General features: G+C 42.5%; 1 protein-coding gene across 1 annotated transcript in view; it reads right to left on the bottom strand.

Annotated features, from left to right (window-relative positions):
* Positions 1-19980, bottom strand: part of clcn1a (chloride channel, voltage-sensitive 1a) — a 35452-nt gene that overhangs the window by 12766 nt on the left and 2706 nt on the right. The window contains exons 2-15 of the mRNA XM_041955190.1: positions 15059-15371; positions 14832-14963; positions 14467-14595; positions 13659-13792; positions 13410-13487; positions 13184-13262; positions 12854-12979; positions 12299-12383; positions 11669-11770; positions 10615-10699; positions 7937-8092; positions 2943-3012; positions 1407-1517; positions 41-254 (exon numbers count right to left, since the gene is read on the bottom strand). Coding sequence (XP_041811124.1) covers positions 41-254; positions 1407-1517; positions 2943-3012; positions 7937-8092; positions 10615-10699; positions 11669-11770; positions 12299-12383; positions 12854-12979; positions 13184-13262; positions 13410-13487; positions 13659-13792; positions 14467-14595; positions 14832-14963; positions 15059-15371 — 1814 coding nt within the window. The remainder of the gene's footprint in view (positions 1-40; positions 255-1406; positions 1518-2942; positions 3013-7936; positions 8093-10614; positions 10700-11668; positions 11771-12298; positions 12384-12853; positions 12980-13183; positions 13263-13409; positions 13488-13658; positions 13793-14466; positions 14596-14831; positions 14964-15058; positions 15372-19980) is intronic.

Raw genomic sequence — 19980 nt, 5'->3', positions numbered from 1 at the left:
GACTTTTTGGAAACATCTGCAGAGTGAAATCAGCACGAACCTCATGTGTCCGAAGCCGAGCTCCGGCAGGTACGGCAGCTTCTTCACCTGGATGATGGAGTCGTACAGAGAGGGCTGCAGGCCCTGGGCCACCATGTTGGCCAGGATTACTGCCACCATCATGGGCAGGATGTGAGAGATCTGGCCCGTCAACTCGAAGCAGATAACCGCTGTGGAGACGGTGTGAGTCACGGCTCCGGTCAAAGCTGCCGCTCCTGTCAGAGACATGGGATGGGACGATGAGAAGGACAGAGGGTAAAGAAGGAAGAGACAGAAGAGGAGAAAGACAGAAGTAAGAAGAAACACAAGGATGGAAGAGGTAGAGGCAGGAAAGAGGGAATGAACAAGATGTAAACATAGAGTAAGTGGAAGGGACACAAAGGAGAGGAAGAAGAGAAGTTTAGGAAAGATAAAGACAGAAAAGATAAAGAATGGATTGAGTAAAACAGGATAAAAGAGATTGTGGGATAGTGGACAGGTAAAATGAAGGAGGGAAAGAAGAGGCACATCACAAAGAAACAGTCAAACATGAAAAAAGTGAGAAGAGGAAGAAGAGAATGGACGAGGGTTCGTTCCATGAAAGGGTTCAGAATCGAAAATATATTAATAAGGTAAATAAAAACACTGAAGCGAGCAAAGGATAACAGAGGGAGGGATAAAAGGGATGAAACAAAGGACAGAGGAGGAAGGGAGGGAGCAACATGACGAAATAAGGAGGGATCAAGGGAGAAAGAGGAGAGACGGGCTCTGTAGGGCAACAGGAGAAGGACTGAAGGAAAGCCACGTTTCTGGGTCAGTGGCTGAGGTGAGGACAGCAGAGGGAACCCACAGTGACATTTCACTGTCAGAGCAAAGTGGCCACATGCTCTGATGGAAAGGAGGAAGAGGAGGAAGAGGGAGGGGATGACAAAGAAGGGGGGGGGTAAGGTGGGGAGGACAACCTGACAACAAGTGACAACTAGAGGGCCACAGCGGTTGACAGGAGAGGAGGAGGAGAAGTTGGAGGAGGAAGAAGATGAGAGAAGTGACAGGAAAGAAGGAAGAGGACATCTTGACCACTGCTGACAAGCTGAGGGAGGAGGAGGTTGACAGTTAATGAGGCCACAGGAGGACAGGGAGGTGGCAGGGGGGAGGTGGACAGCGTGACAGTAAAGCTTTGATGACATGGGTTTTTAAATCTGCAGCGTGGAGTCAGGATTATTTGTAGTTGAGGGGATGTGCCTTCATTAGATTCTGCTGCTTCTCGGACTTTGCCCCTGCATGTTAGTCAGTACTGGAGGAAGAAAAGTTGCAGCTGTAGATACACTGACTAAATGTGATAAAACTAAAGAGAGGGGGGTCGCTAAGAGGAGGAAGGGGAGACTAACCAATGACAGCGTACCCTCCAGGGATGATGCGGTAGAGGATGCCATCAAACACGATCCCATGAGGAAACAGGGTGGCCATGATCTCCCCCACCAGCCTGCCAAATGCAGCTCCTGCAAGAGGAGAGAAAACAAACGTTTCAAACCACTAAAACTAAATATACTTTCAAAATAAAGGATGTGAATATAAGATGACGCTGCAGACGGCAGCCTTGGTGTCTGTATGTAACTACATTGAGATGTGTACACATGCTCTGCCAATAAATCTGATTCTGATCTACCTTTAAGCATGAATATAAGTAGCATTTTACTATAATGAAACTAACAGCCCGAGACATCTGCATGAATAATATAGACAAACAAACATCATTATTGCCTCTGTTGGTCTCTGATCTGCATTTCTTGGTGTTTATCACCAGAACAAACAGAAATAAAGTCATCAGTGTTTCTGGTGACAGCAGATGGCGGAAAGGCTGATCAAAGAAATCACTTCCAACCGGATCATGTCCAAAATATCACGTCAGAGAGAATGGCCCGTAACAGCAACTGCCATGCTTTTTATTTTTCATGAAGCTCCTGCAATGGTCTCATTTAAAAAGACTGAAAATTTCTGATGCTTTGCGCGACTGTTCTGTGTGACAGTGCAAAAGGCCACATTTTAAAACCACAGAGAGTCGCACACAACCACAGCAGCGCTGAGTTTATTCATTTGAAGCTGTTTACAATCAGGAACGATGAATATTTTAAAGTGAAGCATCGGTAAAGGTCACGCTCCAAAGCGTTCCACGCTACAAAAGCAACAAGATGAACTCCAAACTACTGCAAACACTCATTCCTGAAATGCTGATCTGAATAATAAAAAAAAAACTAATCTAATATGAAAGTTAATGAAACAAGGGACAGAAAATCAATTTGTTCAGATATAACTAATTGAACAAGGATAAAAACAATGTTTTCTAACTGGAGTTTCGCATCATGATCACTCACACAACTCTACAGCATATGTCAAGATTTTAGCTGCTAAGCATATAAATTTATATGCTTGCAATGATTGAAAATGGTCAAAAAAACACTGGTAATCGGCAAACACTGACAAGGTTTATTATTTAATATTAACACAAATCATTTATAACACTAATCACATACGCTGCACCAGAATAATCAAGGATCTCATTTTAGCCATCCTCATGCAGCCACGACTACAGTATATGAAGGCTACAGGTGCTTTTAGACAGACAGACAGATAGACAGATAGACAGATAGATAGATAGATAGATAGATAGATAGATAGATAGATAGATAGACATACTTTATCTATCCCAAGCTGGGAAATTGCAGTGCAGCAGCAGCATTACACAGAGTGAAATTCTGAAATAAGAGTATAAAGACCAAACTATACATAATAAAATATCAAAATAGCGAGCAGTAAAAAGATTATATACATAATAATAAAATAGCAAAATAGTAAACAGTAGTACTGAAAAAGTATTGCACAAAAAAGAATATCTACAGCAAATGGCAGAGTGTAGTTTTACTCACCCAGGATGAAGACAGGCATGAAGGCCCCAGATGGGATGGGCATGGTGGTGGCCACTGCAGACATCCAGAACTGTGAGACGAGACAAGGAACGGGAGACTGTATTCAGACAACTGTGAAGGAGTGATGTTTGATCAGTGTTAGAAACCAGATGTGGGCAGCATCCAGAGTCCTGTCTTGGTTTGAGTCACACATGAGTACTTTCTGATAGTTGTCAGATGTTGGACAAAAGCATGTGACTTAACTGTGTGTCTTACACTCTAAACACACTGTGTTAGTGTGTTGGAAGTTTGTGTCTGAAGTTAACCTCTCATCAGCGTCACTATTCCCAGTTTGACAAGCTGAACCAGTGAGTCAAACGGCTCCACAGTCAGAATCCATCTTCTCTTTCAAGAGCAAACAAGTCAACAGCTGTTTTTCTCTTTTGTTTTCATTATCAACAATATCTCCTTTGTTACCCACCTAATACTAATTAGATCGCTTCGAAGATGCTGTGTTGCATAGCAACAGCAGTGATGTAAAGTCCTTGCGCCCTTTTGAGCTCTCGTAGTTTCTGATTTCACATTTGATTGGGAGAAAAACATTTGGACACGGCTTGATGAGTTACACAAGAGGAGAATCTGGAAAACGTGTGTGTGTGTGTGGTGAAGTCGGGACCCAATCACTCTTGGGTGTCCTTGAGCAAGGCACTTAATCAACAGCTGCTTCAATGTGGCTGCAGAGTGCCGTTGCTCTGCTGGTTGGCTCCCAGACGAACATGTGACTGCAGGTCTGAGCTGGTGGAAAGCTCAAACTCCTCTGCAGGCTAAATTAAAGCTAACCTCACCCATCACATATCGCTTACACTGTTTGCCTCCAAACTATTTCTGTACATTCTGCATCAGAATGTAACTTCAAAACAGCTCACCGAGCGACACGTTTTGTTCTTGGCTGCAGAGAACTCATTAGCGATAATAATCACCTTTACGCAAACTCTGGGTTTTTGGTGTGTGTGTGTGAAAGTGTGAGACTGAGCGAGAGTTTCACCAGCATCCCCTCGCAGGCACCATGCCGAGCTTTCTCATTCTGATTCGAAGGGATTGGCAAGAAACACTACATTACCATTTTAACAGTCCAGATAACTATTCTACACATCAGTTGTCATCATCGTTTGAGAACTTAATTACTGTGGTACAAGATAAAAACTCATTAGCACGTCTCTCACAGGGTGGCTGTTATCCTGATGACAGAGAGGACTGCGCTCACTGTCTTCTTCTCTCTTTTAATCCTGACAGTCAAACACAATCACGCAGAAACACACAGGCACACACACAAGCATTCAGCACACTCCTCCGTCAGTGTCACGAAAACACAGACACACAAATTTAACTCCACCGTTTGAGAACAATGTGGAGACGTGGAGAGTGAAAATAAAGACAGGAAATATGGGTGCCGGCTTATGTGCCATAAAGACAGAGATGGAAGTAAAAACAGTTACAGTCGTAGTCTGAAATAATCCATAAAACAGGTAAATTATAGCAGAAAAATACAGAATGAAGATTGTGGCTAAGGGCTTTCACTCATCTTTCAAAATAAAATTGTGCAGCTGTCCAATGTCCAGCTGCAAGTAGAAGTTAAATCCTTTTCATCCTTTTTCATTCAACAGAAAGAAGCGGCTCAATTGGCCAAAATTAAAGCTGAAAGCACCAACGAGCGACTTCCAGGCTTCACAAAGGTGTGCAGAGTTACTTCAGCTAATTCTGTATCACACTTGTTTGATCATCACAAGGCCTGCAGCAGTTCAATAACCGTGCACTCAAAGGTCAGTCACATGTCCCTCCTTCATCAGATCTGAGTGAAACTTGGTGTGTATGTTCAGCAGAAAGGGCCAGGAGTGCTCAGGGACATCTCGACTTATGAGCACACGTACATCATTTCCAGTCACTGGGCTGAGTTTCATGTTTCTAGCTCATTCCGTCTTACGGCAATTTGAGCTGTTGCAGCAGAAAAAAAACAAAATAAAATAATAATAAACCAGCACAAACACGACGCGGTGCTGCTCCTTCAGGGCTTGAAGCTTAATAAAAAGATTCTTGTGGGTTTTGTTTAAAAGCTGTATAAACATACAGCTAGAATTAGCTGTATGTGTATGTGTATACTTCTTATTTAGCATACTTTCAAGGACACACGTCAAAGCAAAGACCAGTGAGTTGGGCAAAGCTTGTTTTTTGGGTCAGTGGTTAAGGTTAGGGTCTGATTAGGGGTCAGTAAGTTGTGGTTAGGGTCCATGGATGTCCCCAAAAGTGAGTGGTCAAAATTTATATGGGTGTGTACTGTATGTAAGAGTGTGAGTGTGAGAGTGTGTGTGTGTGTGTGCTTTGTGAGCAGCCAGCTGCTCTCAGATTTGGTTAAATTTTTCAGTTTTCACTACAGTCAACTACTCTGTTCAACTAAGAAACGCCATTATGAAACCCATACAGTGTATGATGCTGAGCGACAGGCTTCAATACTCTGTTATAGCATTATTTATACGGCATTTCTGTCTAATTTGACTATAAACAGGGCAGAAAAACAAACTAAGATTTGCTCTAACACAACAAATGTATTCATATGTGTACAGGTTTCACATGTTTTCTGTTTTCGATTACAAAAATTACAATCATGAGCCTTCATGTGCTACCAAAGGGCCTGAAAATCCACGAGCCAAACTGCACTCTGCAGCCTTTTTCCACAGCTCTCTTCTACCACAGAACTTTATCAAAACCTGACGCTGTTCCATCCAGTCATCCTGGGGCTACATCAAGTACAAACCACAGCAAGGCAGGCGATGGAGGGGTGGGTGGAGACAGAGGCGGGGACTATTAGATGCACGTACTACATGAAGCCAAGGGTGCGGAATTACATGTAAGACAATGTGGAGCCATGAAGGGATATTTTAATAGAAAAAGCTTAAAAATGAAGAGGAGAGATGAGTTTTTAGGGGCTTCATCGATACCTGGACATAAACTTTAGGACATTTACATTCCATAATGTTTTTTGATTAAATTTCCATTCACCTAGTCTATAGTTTCTGTTTCTGGTTTGTCCTCACTGTAATCCCAGGAAACAACATGGTTGAGTTAGAGGAGGATGGCTGAAGGACGGTTAAATCCCAACTTCCTAGTGGTTTAACTGTCCAGAAACCTGACAATGCTGGACAGTACAACATGAATGTAGATACTGAGAGAGACACTGCAAAGTAAATACAGGCCATGAACAGACCAGGCCCTGTGACTTCCATGTAGACTGAAAAGTTTTTGTATTTAATAAGAAAGTACTCTGCTTTCACAGTTTCTCACTGTTCTCTGCTTGTGCTCTTGGGAAGCTGCAGATTTTCACCAGACAGGAGGCGGCAACAACTCGGTGCTGTTTTCTGTAGCAGCCAGCAGACTGTGGGCGGGTTGGAACCGAGTATTTAGAGACCAGACTTTGTCTGTCTGTGTTTTTCATTTATGAAACACTTGAACTTGGAAGCTCTGGTCACACCATTTCTAAATTAAGAACACTACTGGGGGTGGGCAGATTGACAGAAATGAAAAAAGCAGGATGAATATCAAGAGGCTAAACATGAGGAGGAATATCCTTTGCCTTCAACACAACTTTGATTTTTGGAGACATCAAACTGACAGCTATCGTTTGGTGGTTTCACCGTTATTTCCCAGTGGGTCGGTTCTACAGTGTAAAGTACTCAAGCACATGAAGCACTACGTACACGAATAAAGAAAAAGGATTAAAGAAATGGATTACTAAATGATTTTGAAACAACCTCAGTCTCTACTGTCCTGTTATTCTGCGTTGGGATATTAGAGCTGAAAACATTCAGTGATGGTCAGATCTACTGACTGACTTTACGCGAGAGACTTGTGTCTGTTTGCTGAGGACCTGCGAGGTCCTGAGCAAACTTGTCATAATCATCACAGGGGAAAAATATTTTTGAGGCGTGCATAGATCAGGGAAAATTATACGCATTTCTGAACTGAATTTTCGAACGTGACGACTCATTCATTGGTCATTGCCAGTATTAGTGCTCTCTTTGTCTGGGTCTGATCAGGTTTTGGATTGGGTATAGTTGTTCTCAGCTCTGTTTCGGCTCAGTCTGACTCATCAAGTTCCTTTCAGATGAAGTCCTCTACTCTGCCAATGTCTGGACGTTAATGGAAGCACTCATTAATCTGTATGGGCAGGAGCACTTACTGCCCTTCAGAGAGGTCTTTAAAATGGACATGACCAAACAGTGCCTGCGTAAGACGTCATGGCTCCCACTAAACAGCTGTGAACAAACCCACCAGCAGCTGTCATGTTAGGCATCTTCATCATCTGTGAACCAGTTTAGGAACCTTTACCTGCAGCGACTAATTGTTTTTGTATTAGCTGATTGTCTTGTTATTGTGATTTGGTTATTAAAGTTTATTTGGGTTGTTCATGGTGTGTTAGCGATCATTTGATTTGTGTACGTGTTGATGCGCGTAAAAACTGAGAGCAAAAACTGTAACTCTCGTGTGTGTGTGTGTGTGTGTGTGCATAGCTGCTTTGAAGAAAACGTAAGAATGCTAGAACTGCTGGCAGCCTGCCAACACTGTTGACCTTGGGCAGGAAGAAAAGGAGGCTGACAAAGACAGACAGACACACACACACAAACACAGACACACACACACACACACACACACAGAGAGAGAGACACAGATGTCCCCGTCACCAACACACAACATGAATGACCTGCAACAAATGTCCCTAATGAAGAAGAGGAGGAGGATGACGAAAATGCTGACGTCAGGTGAAGCCAGACATACACACATAAACACAGGGGCACACACACACTTGCACCCACACACATATAGACATACACACTGATGCTTAATCCACTTTCACACAAACACACACAGAAACAATGACACACTCCTGACCTGCACACAAACACATACTCAATCCAGCAAACACACACACACACACACACACACCTATCCCAGCAGCCACAGACCTTCATGAGGAAGAAGAGCAGCAGGATGAGGAAGACACTGACATCAGGGTGCAGCCAGGCGGTGGAGCGACCGAGACCGACCGGAGGAGGAGATCCTGAAATCTTTGTCCATGTGAAGTTGTCAAACAGAGAGTTGATGCACTCCCTGGGCATCAGCTGGAGAGGGGGAGGGGAGGGGGAGGAGAGGGGTGGAAAGGAAGGAAAAGCAGAGAGAAGGAGGGATGAGGGCAAAGAGGGAACAAGGGTGGAGGAGAGAGTGGCAGCAATCCAAGAGAGATAGACAGAGAGGGAAAAAAGAATGGTATGAAAAGTAGTAAAGAGGGAGAGAGGAAAAGTGGGGGTGAAGTGGGAGGGTATTTGGAGGGAATTGGAGAAATAAAGAGGAAGGAAGTGAAAAGGAGAAAGATGGGGGTGTGCAAAGGAAACTGGAGACAAAAAAGGGTGAGATGAGAAAGAGAAAGAAGGATGGAAAGAGAAAGAGTGGAAGGGGAGGAAGAGAAAAGGGAATGATGTGAGAGGAAGAGAGGGGGGAAGAAGCCAAACAGGGAGGGATGTAGTTTAATGAAGGGAGAAAAAGAGACAGGGAGGAAACGGAAGAAAGAGTGGAAAGAAAGGGAAAAGGAAGGAGTAAAGACAGAAAAAGGAGAGACAAAAAAAAAGTGCAGGGAGGAAGAAAGTCAAGTGGGATAAACAGGCAGGAAGTCATCGAGAAGCTGGAAGCAGACGGGTACGGGTGGCCGTGTCCAATGACTCATTCTCTTTTGATGACTCATGAATGACTAATTCACTTCAACCATTTTGCTCCACATTTGCATAGATGCTTCTGAATTTGCCCGCAGGCACAAATCGCAGCGCCTCCCGCATCTGAATAGCGCCGCCGCGGGGGAAAAACAACACCAACGTCATTTTGATTTTTCTACTTTTGTACTTCCTACTTGAGCTTGGGTTGAATCAAGGCCCTGAAATTCCTCATTCAGTGCGTGAAAGGCTGCTGCTGGCCTCGACGGAGCTGGATGTAATAATAGGCTTTCCTGTACCTTTTTGAAGTTGTGGGTTCACGTCTGGTTCACAACCCGTGTAGCATTTAATCTCCTCTCGCTGTGCCGCTTCTTCTGTCGCTCAGCGCTGCGCTATCGAGCCGGAATGGAGGGATTTCATTCCCCAAAAGCGACGCTACACTTTTTTAGGGGCCAAAAGTGTCAGTCAAATACTTTCTAAAGTGAAATTATTTAAATTAAGATATCACATCACTCCCCTGCTGTGTTAAAACGATGCTGTGAGTTTGTTATAAAAGTGTGAGACATTTGTATGACGAGGGTGTGAAAGACATGCAAAACATGTTAAGGTGTTGCTTACTGACATATGCACACGGATGGATACGCATTCATTTACAACAGCATGTAACACACGCACCTGGTTCACACTAACTGTTCTATTCTGAGCATCTGTGAAACACATGACTTGCTCTTACCTCTGGGTGGGGTGAGCTGTTGATACGTAGCTGTCTGAGCTTTTACCCTTTGTGTGGGCAGCACAGAAGGCTACGAGGCATGTAGCTTCCATTCACGGATAAACACTGACATCACAGTACGGCCGCGGATGCACATTAATTCACTGATGGTGCTCAGAATATTCAAACATACATTTTTATTTGGTTCACGCTTACAGCTTACAGCTCCTATCCTAAATGTTAATCCCAGCTGTTTAAAACATGAGTGTCCCACTGCTGTCCCACTTTGCCAAACACTGAAGACAGAAAGTGTGGCTTTGTGTGTGCAAACTGAGCAGAAATTAGTCTGTAGATCTGAACAACATGAATTCATTTTGAGATTCTCAAACACTTACGTGGATTTATCCCAGCTGATATCACTGCAACTGTTTACTGTTTATATACATTTTAGTATGTTTCAGATGCTGTTGGTACATTTCACTGATATATTTTATTGTCTATTGTTTATTGTTTAGTATATTTTTATTTCTGGTATATTCTCATTGCATTTATGAATATTTTTATTGCATGTTGGTTTATTTTATTCTTAATCTTAATTTTATTTTAGAATCTTTCTCATCTTTCTTATTATCTTGTTTCTAACATGGGGGTTGCAATGCAAATTTCATTGACATGTCATGCTCAGTGACAATAAAGAATCTTGAATCTGCAAGATCAAATTTTGTTGTTGTTTGTCCCTCAAAGGTGCACGAAGCAAATGAGCAAATGTTTGTGACTCCCTGTGGATCCCATTTTATCCTGTGATGCAGCATCAGTAAAGGGAACACAGCAGGCTTGCATTTATCAGTTCTACTGGTCTGTGTTGATGCTTTATAGTAAATGAATCCAAACGGAGAAAAGATCCAAAACACTGTTGGTGAGTGCTCTTTGGATTGTCTGTCTGGTTATGATTCATCACGGCATACCTGTGTATGGACGTCGGACTCCACCACTTTGCTGTGTTGTTTTGAAGCAGGTGTGCTTCTACATAAACGTGTGTGTGGTGGTGTTTTAGAACGTGTAAATGAGTTACTGCTGCTTGCTTTTGTGAGGTGGCTTTTGCTGCTAGTTTTTGTTCATCAGCTCTCTGTAGCTGTCAACACAGCACGCTGGTACGAACAGATTTACATTCCCCGGATTCCGCTTTGTTTACACGAGACAGGAAGGATAACAAGGTATGAACTCTGACCTCTCCTGCCATGAACTGTCCAAACCCGGGTGGGAACGTTAAGGTGGCGATGACCAGCGTTACCACGGCAGGAAAGATCAGCCGGCTGGGAGGGGAAACAGAAAAAAAGCTTTATTAAAGGATAACTTTCGTTATTTACAACATGGACCTTATTTCTAGCATTAAATACGACCATTTACTCACCCAGACAGCCTGTGGTGGCATGTTATCAACATCCGGCGTCTCTAGACAACTACCTCTGACGTGGATGATGTCATTACCGAACGTCGGTACGAATACGCAATAACAAGCCATAGCTGTGCCAAACTACAGCTAAACTAGCCGACCGCCAGCTCAGAGGGGAATAGCACCAGCATATCATAACAAAATATTGGAATATGAACGAGTTTCTGCAGATTATGCGTTATATAGAGGCTGCGCATGGATGCCCCGAGTACTCGCATTATACGGATATACGCGCCGCTCCTCTGGGGCTAACTTCTTCAAAACGACTCCAAATGCCACCAAAGTTGTCTGGGGGAGTAAATGGTCGTATTTAATGCTACAAATAAGGTTCAGGTTGCAAAAAAACGAAAGTTATCCTTCAATGAAACAAACATTTGTAATTATATCAAATGATCAAAAACCTAAACAAAACACCCAGAGCACAAGGAACAGACAAAAACAGAATAAATAGATGTACATACTGTAAATACAGTAATCTACAAGCTGTGATTCCCAAGCCAATACTTCAAATTTTAATTACAACAGGGACTAAATACTTAAGCACAGTATTAAATTTTGATATATCATTTTTTATGAGTGTATAATTTATACAGTATGTATATGCAATGAATAATAACTGCTCATTTTAAGCACTCAAGTATGAAGATTCCATAATCAAGCCAACACACCTCCCCCCCAACAATCCCTGACACCTCTCCCAGGGTTCAGGCCACCAACAATGGCTTTCATTAGCTCTCTTTTCAGGTTTTTCCCGGTAATAAGATTCTTAAACCTTAGAAACTGCTGCAAATATTCAACATATCAACCCAACTGACGCACAGAGACTCACTATTTGGTCAGGAAGCGGGTCATGGCGTTGTGTCGTCTCATGAACAGCACCACCTGTCTGTTGAGGTAGACGAAGAACGCCCCCAGGAACCCACAGGAGATGCTACACAAACAAACAAACCTCACATTAGCAGAGTTAAGTCATCTTTTCATTTGTTATACCCATGGAACACAATGTGTTGACAAGGAAAGTGAGAAAATTAGTACCAATGAAAAAGACAAATATGAGGGAGGACTAAAAACGTCATTCAATGTTTTATTGTATGTCTAGAAATCTTCTAGAAACGGCTAAATCATTAGTAAAAACCTTAAAAATCCCTAAATATAACCGTCACCATCGTGCAAGCACTAAACATGCACAGTAAGCATATATAGCTCTTCATGTATATTTATATGGCAGATAGATGTTTTTACACATGACGGTGGCCACCTGTGTTCTGCATCCCTCTCTTTCTGCCGCTGAGGTAAATGGTGAGCTAATAATTGGATTCTCTGGTTTCAAATGCTACATTTCCATAACGTTTGACTTTTTAACATTTTTCCATCTGGTCCATTAGGAAGTCTGGACACACACATGCACACACACAAACACGGGCGTATACGTCTTTATCTCAGTTCTCCAGTCGCTCACCCAATGATGGCAAATGCTGGCAACTCCTGCAGGTCAAAAGGGAAATCCATGCGAAAGTTTGTCCTGAACAGAGCAGTGATGGTTACTGGAGGATGAAGAAAATGTGAAGGGGTGAAATTTATTTATCAGCTTTTAGTGATCTAGATACAAGATGAACATGTGGTGGTTCTCTTAGCAGGTCTGTTCTTGCTTGTACTGTAAAGTCATTGGAGAATGTTGGCCCAGTGAAATGAGCACAGACAGTTATTGGTTTGTCTAGAAGTCAATTTATTATTCTTCTACGACATTTAGTAACCTGAGCCAGACATTAAAATAACCTGCTGCTACATGGTGGAGGAGGACACCATCTAGTGGAAAATGCATGATGTGCCTACAGTGCATACATTCAGTCAGTGCCACTAAGAAGGCGTGACAGTTTGCTTGGTGATGGTTATTGAAGTAAGGGTGCCCTCTAGTGCTTGTTTCATAAAGAGAAAGTGAGTATCTCACACACAAATACAACATTCAGAATTTCAATGTCGGTATGTAGATGAATACTTTTTCTCTAATCCATACCTGCGTCTTTGTTGAACACAGATAGCACTCTGAATATGAAGGCACTAAATGTAGCAGCAAAGTATCCCCTCCAGTAGTTTCTCACAGCAAAGTATGTAGAAGTCACCTCTATGCTGAAGAGCACACCTGGTGGAGAAAGACACAGACGCATGAATCACACAGACAGTAACTGAGGACAATGCACTCACTAATCCACAGCTAAAGAAAGGTACGTGCAAACAAGAGTGTGAATTTCATAAACGTGATGGTGTGATTTTGACTGGGGAAATATACAAACATCTAATGCAGAGATATCTCAAAAAGAGAGCAGGAAAGGAAAAGGCTGTGTACCTCCAAGTGGAGTACCAAAGCAGCAGCCCACCCCCACAGCACAGCCCACTGTCAGGATGTCTGTATAACAGTATGGATTCTACTGATGCAGAGAGGAGGAAGAGGAGACAGGACTGACACAATAGTAAAATAACATAAAGACGAGGAGGATCTCATGCAGCATGCATTTTTTAATCACACATAAAAGTTGAATGTAAAATGAAAATATTTCCCGACATCAACTTACCTGATAAACTCCAGAAAAGAAGGACATGAACCTGCTGAGAACTGCAGCACAGATACTGGCAATGTGAACAAACGGGCCCTGAGTGGAGGAGATAAACAGGAAAATGAAATCTAGTTATGTTATAAAGCAGCACATACAGTACAAGTCCCAAAGCCACAACACAGGAGAGTCAGACTAAGCATAGGGAGAGACTGATTAATCAGTCTATGTAAATATATGGGTGGCCCAGTTTTATCTGACTTCACCCACCTCTTTGCCCACAGGCATCCCGCTGCCCAGGGCAGCAGTCAGACCAATGACTTTAGCAACAAAGGCCTTGAGCGTTAAATATTCCTTCAGCACCACACCTCTCAGGATGGTCTTCAACTCAGGGATACCAGAACCTGAGACACAAGGTGGAACAGAGGTTGCTTAGGACAAGAAGGGGAACAAACAGGCCGGAAGTATGGAAAAGCATTATAGTAGTATAGCATGATTTGAACAACAATATGGGGGCCATCTGACCAAAAAACACGTTCAATATCTATTTACTTGCAATCACGATCCACAATCTCAATTGTTAGTTAAAAACACTTAAAATAGCCAATTTCTCCATTTGCATCTTAAAAAACAACACTGTGTTAAACATAGCTCTGTTTTTGCACAAGTGTCTCATCTCCAATTCTGCTGGTATCACTCAGGTTGCATTACTAACAATACGTGAACTAAGGAAGAGCCACACGACATAACTCATCAGCGCAGCCATGTAATCACTCTACTGGCATGTCCACGTAGTGCAGATCTGCTAGTCACTGAGGTTTTGTGAAGTTTGGAAACAGAAATAAGACGACATTAAAAGCTACAATCTCTATGATTCACCCGAAAAGACCAAACCGTGGATGCGTTCAAGATCAATCACGATTTTAAATTGTCAGATTGCCCATCGCTAACCATACTGATACATTTTCATTTCAAAACTGCCTCCCAGGACGAAAACATTCATTTTACGAGTGGCTCAAAAACAGACGAGCACAGAGAAGCATGAAAAAACTGGCATGAGGAGAAAAGGAGTACAAACCGATAGCTTGAGGAGAGACCAGGTGACAGAAGAGGGAGGAGAACAGGATGAATATCAGGGGATATGAAACCCAGGCCAGGTACTGCAGGGGGATGTTCCCCTTCAGCTCCCCATAAATCCATTTATAGGCTGAAGGAGGGAAGGAGGGAGGGAGGGACACAGAGGATGAAAAGAAGAGACAAGGATGAATGGCATGAACATAGCAGGAAGTAAAGAGAAATGGGTCGACAGAGGAAAGCAAGAGGATGAACAGAAGGTAAATGTGGGAGATTGAAGGGAAAGAATAAAACAAGCATAAAAAAGAAAGATGAAAACATCTGAACCTCAGTGGCTTCTGCAATGCATTGTGGGTTCTGTAGTCTTACCTTGCAGGCTTTTGGCACTGGCATAGTCCATTGTCCAGCTGACCAGAGCCATTGTGATGCCCAGCATAACGAGGAAGATCCAGTCTTCTCCCAACCTGGTCACGAGGAATCTCTGAACCCGTGCTATGCAGTCTGGCCAAAGCAAACATCACAAACACTCTCAAAGAAGGAGCAATAAAGCAACTATTTATTTATTTACTGTTTCATTTTTCCTCAGAATCGCTCACCTCTACACTTGGAGTACGAGCGTCTCTTCTTTATGGAGGACACGATGTCGGGCTCAGCTGTCTGCTCATCAGCATCAGCCTCTGCCTCCATGTTGGTATGACGCCTGTTCCTTTGTCTGCTGTGAAAGCTGTGCTGATGTCCGTGTCGACTGTGGTATCCATTTTGACCATGGCCGCGGCGGCCGTGTCCATGTCGTGTCCTCGCGTGGCTGCGGGGATGGTTGCCATGTTTCTTGATCTGTCTCTCTGTCAGCAGGCGCGTGGCCTCCCGTCTACCAGAGCCTCCTTGGTGCTCTTGGTACTCCCCATAGAGCTGTCAATCAGTAAATCAATCCGTTAATCGATCAGAACAGACGACAACAAATGATAGGAATATCCGACAGTCATTCATTAGACATGAACACGTACAGGTAGTCCCTGAGCAAGCGAGAATGTGGAGTGTGGTAGTACTCTCCTTTTGGCAGCCCAGTAGAGAAGAGTCCATTTTAAAAATAGACAGGACCACGTGTTGACCCAAACAGCTCTAATGGAAGCGGAAACATGGGCTCTGCCTCTAGATTTATCACCTCTGGACAGACTCCATGAAAACTGCCTGAGACATCTGGGGAAGAGATTAATTCTCATCTGTCTGTCCCTCTCTCACGAGCACAGAGATGCCCTCTTCCATTTGGTTCATCCTTCTTGTCAAATGCAAGATATCTCACATACGTCCAACAAAAGTCTCACTACATATGGACGTTATTCTGCTCCTCTACATTTTGAATAAAGTCATTCTGTGGTTTGTTATCATAACAAATTTCTCTTATATCTTCCAAACAAATTACAGTGTGCAGAAAGAAAAAGGTGCACTTAGACTGCTGTGCACGATTTGCTGGTGTCGTCTGCAGAAAAATACAAAAGACACTGAACGAAACTAGGGTGTTATTTTCTGTCAGTGATACAGGTAGTAGCTGGAGTTATACAATTCTGTATTAAATTAGGGTCAGTGGGTCACATGACATGGAAACGACCTCAAAAAAAAAAACAAAATTCTCATAAAAGTATTAATTTAAATAGAAGAAGCACTAAAATCCACTGGAGGGAGGTGTAGTAGAGGAGTGTAGTAACACAATTCAGTATTGAGAGTCACTGGGTCACAGGACATGGAGGCTATTGAAAAAACTGCAATTATTTTCAATTCAAACATGTTTGCAAAAGTAATTTCACATGAGCAATCAAAATATGTGCTGCATAAGACTATTTTAGTCCATTTGTTTCCTCATAATGTTCACTAATTTGGGTGATAAATCCAAATAGTAGCTTTCATTAGAAACAGATTTGTTTGGCCTCACGAATAACAGCAATTTATCGCTTGTTGCAAGTATTGACATGTGTTATTACAGTAAATAATGTCAAGTGAGAAACCCTCTGTCTTCACTTAGACACTATTTGTACAGAACTGATAGAGAGCTTCATCACACGGTGCAATGACAATCACCTGAAGATCAATATCAGCAGAACCAATGGTGGACTACGTTGCTTGAAATATGGATGTTGCTGCAGAAAAGATACAAACTCTCAAACGTGGATGTTTCACACGCATTTTCAACCCGCAGTACAGAAGATCGATACAATCGACACAGTTTCAAGGTGGACGCCCAAGATAAGCGTCAGCAACTCAGTATCTGACCAAATGTGAAATATGGTCACTCGGCCCTGAATGCTGGTGTTGAGTTTTGCCAGAAGATGTCTTTGCAGAAAATTATGATTTTGCAGTGAAGTTGACCTTTGACCTTTTGGATATAAAATGTCATCACTTCATTATTTTAAATTATTAGACAAGTTTTGTCACAATTAACAATGAGTTTTGTCAGCCAAAAGATCACAGTGACCTTTGACCACCAAAATCGAATCAGCCCATCCTTCAGTTCAAGAGGACGTTTGTTTTTTACTGAGGAAACTGGTGCAATATCTTTATGGTGAAATGTCATGGAAATGAATAACTACAGTAACATGAAAACAATTCTCTGTAGGGACAACAGAGGTCACTGAAGTCATATCCAATCTGTAGGAGAAATGTAAAGCAGACTTTAAATTTCATTGTGATGAATTTTAAACTCATAAACACAAATAAAAACATATATGTTGTAATTATGTCTTCCTCATTTCCACAACTCAGACTGGTAATTAATCCGAAAGTAAATACTGATCTACACCACTGAAGCCTTGTTTTATATTCCACTGTACCACAACTATTCGACCAGGCTCAAATCCGTACATCCGTACATCAACAAGCAAACAACAGAACTGCAGAAATACAACTGATGTGACTGGTGTTGACACTTTGAACATCCGCTCAGTAACCTTTCAAACTTAGCATGTTCATGGACAGACAGGGTGATGGCTGGGTAGATTTAGACACGCGCGAATGCACACACACACATATACATACAGTATATGCATGAGGCTCTGGTGGTGCCGTGTGAGCACAGATGCCCATCAATGCACTGCGAAACCTGAGCAGCTAAATACACAATGTGCTGTAACTGAATGCCAGCACACAACACAGACTCAAACAATAGAAGCACCACAGATGTGTTGAAATGGTGGGCAGTGATCATGTGTTTAATGTTAACAGTAATACACAACATACTGTTCTGCTGATCTTAGCAACACTAGGCTGGGACACAGGACACAAGACACAAGACTAGGAGGAAATGAGTATTTGTAAAATAAAATTCAGAAGATCTTTGAAAAAAACAATTAAGAAAGACAGACTTTCTCATCATAGATTATTCCTCACATGTCCTGAAAGCTCACGTCTACAACATCACACACAAAGATCTAGACTGAAACACCTGAGAGCCCCCTCAGTTCTAGACGCAACAGTTTCAGACCTAAAGTAAACCCTCTCTCTGGTTACGCCTCAGGAGGAGTCAGCTAATCTGAGTTTTAGCATTGACATTTTACTAACCCTACGCAGTGGTTAACTTAAATGTTAATAAGGCAACATTAGCTGGGGAAGCTTTACTCACGCGAGGTCACGTCACTCACATGAGCACACCTTGCAAGAGAGTTTGCAAGTAAGCTGTTCCCATTACTTTTTCCAGTCAAAGACTCGTAAACTGAATTAAGAAAGTCAGACTTGTTCTCAAACGTCCTGAGGCAGAAGAGGCGCCGGATGTGTTGGATAACAACTTTTCAAAAACAACCGGTGGATTGTGCTCCTCTGAAAACATCAGAGATGAGTGTGAATATACTTTTAATAACATGGTTTATTTTGAAACTGTACCAGCTTTGTTGCATTTTGCGTGGCCTCAGCTAATCTTTCATGCTCTTGCTCACTGTGGTCTTGGCAGCCTGAGTAGCACATCATCACATCATTTGATCTACTGCTAATGTGTTTTTCTTTGTGGTCTGCGTGGACCAAAGAGCCATTTCAGGACAACTCATTTAATGTGCTGTGTCATAACGATTTGCCGTGCCGGACATAACGTTATGTTGGTCTCATCACCTACTGTATCTGCTGTATGTTCACTCAGATCCACCTGTTGTGCTCTGTTAGCAAACTCTCTCTGTCTCTCCCTCCCTCCTCCATATCTCTCTGTGTGTGCAATAGTAGTAATTGTCAATGTCTGTTGGTCTCAATCTCACTGATTTGAGCCCCACCCCTGTATGGACCAGCCAGGCCACAGTTTAGCAATTAATCAATCAATCAATCCACTAATCCATCTATCATCTGGACAGTGTCAGCTACCTTCAATGAATAATGTCAGCCTGTCCTTTCTGACACTCTGGGAACTGGCTATAACCTGCTATATTTCTACACACTGCTATTTGCTGTATATATATATTTTTTTTTGTACAATACTTTTTTTACTACTGTTTGCTTTTTTTGATATTTTATTATTCAGTATATATTTTTTACTGCTTGCTATTTTGATATTTTATTATGTATAGTTTGTTCTTGATAGTCCTATTTCACTTATTATTTCACTTACTGTGTGTAATGCTGCTGCCGTACTGCAATTTCCCAGTTTGGGATAAATAAAGTTAAATTAAACATCTCGATTTGATTTGGTCGAGACACTCGAGTTGTGTGTTTGGAAATGCAATCGGCTGCTCATTACTATACAGCCGAGGACAGAAGGCCCTCCAACATGGCCACCACAGAATATGCTATGTATGTTGTCAGAAATCCATCCTTCCCACACTCTCCCTCCATTACCTCTTTCCACCTCTCCTTCCTGTTTTGACCAGTGAAACTCTACTCTGCACTAATCACTTGTACTTCTTTACCTCCTTCCTTCGTTGCCCCCTACTCTCCTTCCTTCCCCGCCCCTCTGCCAGTGAAACACTACTCTGAGCTAAATTTAGTACCGCTGTGATCCAATATTCCTCATTACACTTCCCACACCTCTCTTCCTCTCTCTCACCATCAGAGTACCTTTCAATGCCTTATCATATTCCTCGGTTTCTCCTGTGTCTCGCTCTCTCTGTCCTTCCAGTTGTTTCTCAAGGACTTAGGGAGAGGAAGTATAAACAGATAAAACTAGTCCAAGAAACTGAGTCGCTCCAATATTCCAGCTGAGTGTATCTGCCAACTGACAGTTATAGTTTCTGATTTACATACTACACAAATGCATTATACCTAGTGGGGGATGAGGCACAGTGCCCCAAGAAGGATTCAGAGCCTTGGTCATGGACACCTCTGCATACTTAATGGATATCATTTGAATCAATTCTCAAAATCAAATGCACTCTCCTCCACAGGAAAAAGACCATCACTTTTGGGGACATTACATAGACTCACATTCATTTCCTGGAGACTCCAAGGCGAGTCCCCACAATGTGACTGTGTAAATAGATTTATGTCCCTACAACATGAGTAATACATGGCTACAGACACACGCACGCACGCACGCACGCACGCACGCACGCAC

The sequence above is a fragment of the Chelmon rostratus genome, chromosome 16, assembly GCF_017976325.1.
Source record: "Chelmon rostratus isolate fCheRos1 chromosome 16, fCheRos1.pri, whole genome shotgun sequence".
In the NCBI taxonomy this organism is placed as follows: domain Eukaryota; kingdom Metazoa; phylum Chordata; class Actinopteri; order Chaetodontiformes; family Chaetodontidae; genus Chelmon; species Chelmon rostratus.
The sequence above is the reverse complement of the archived record's forward strand: the minus strand, read 5'-3'. Positions and strand labels throughout refer to the sequence as shown.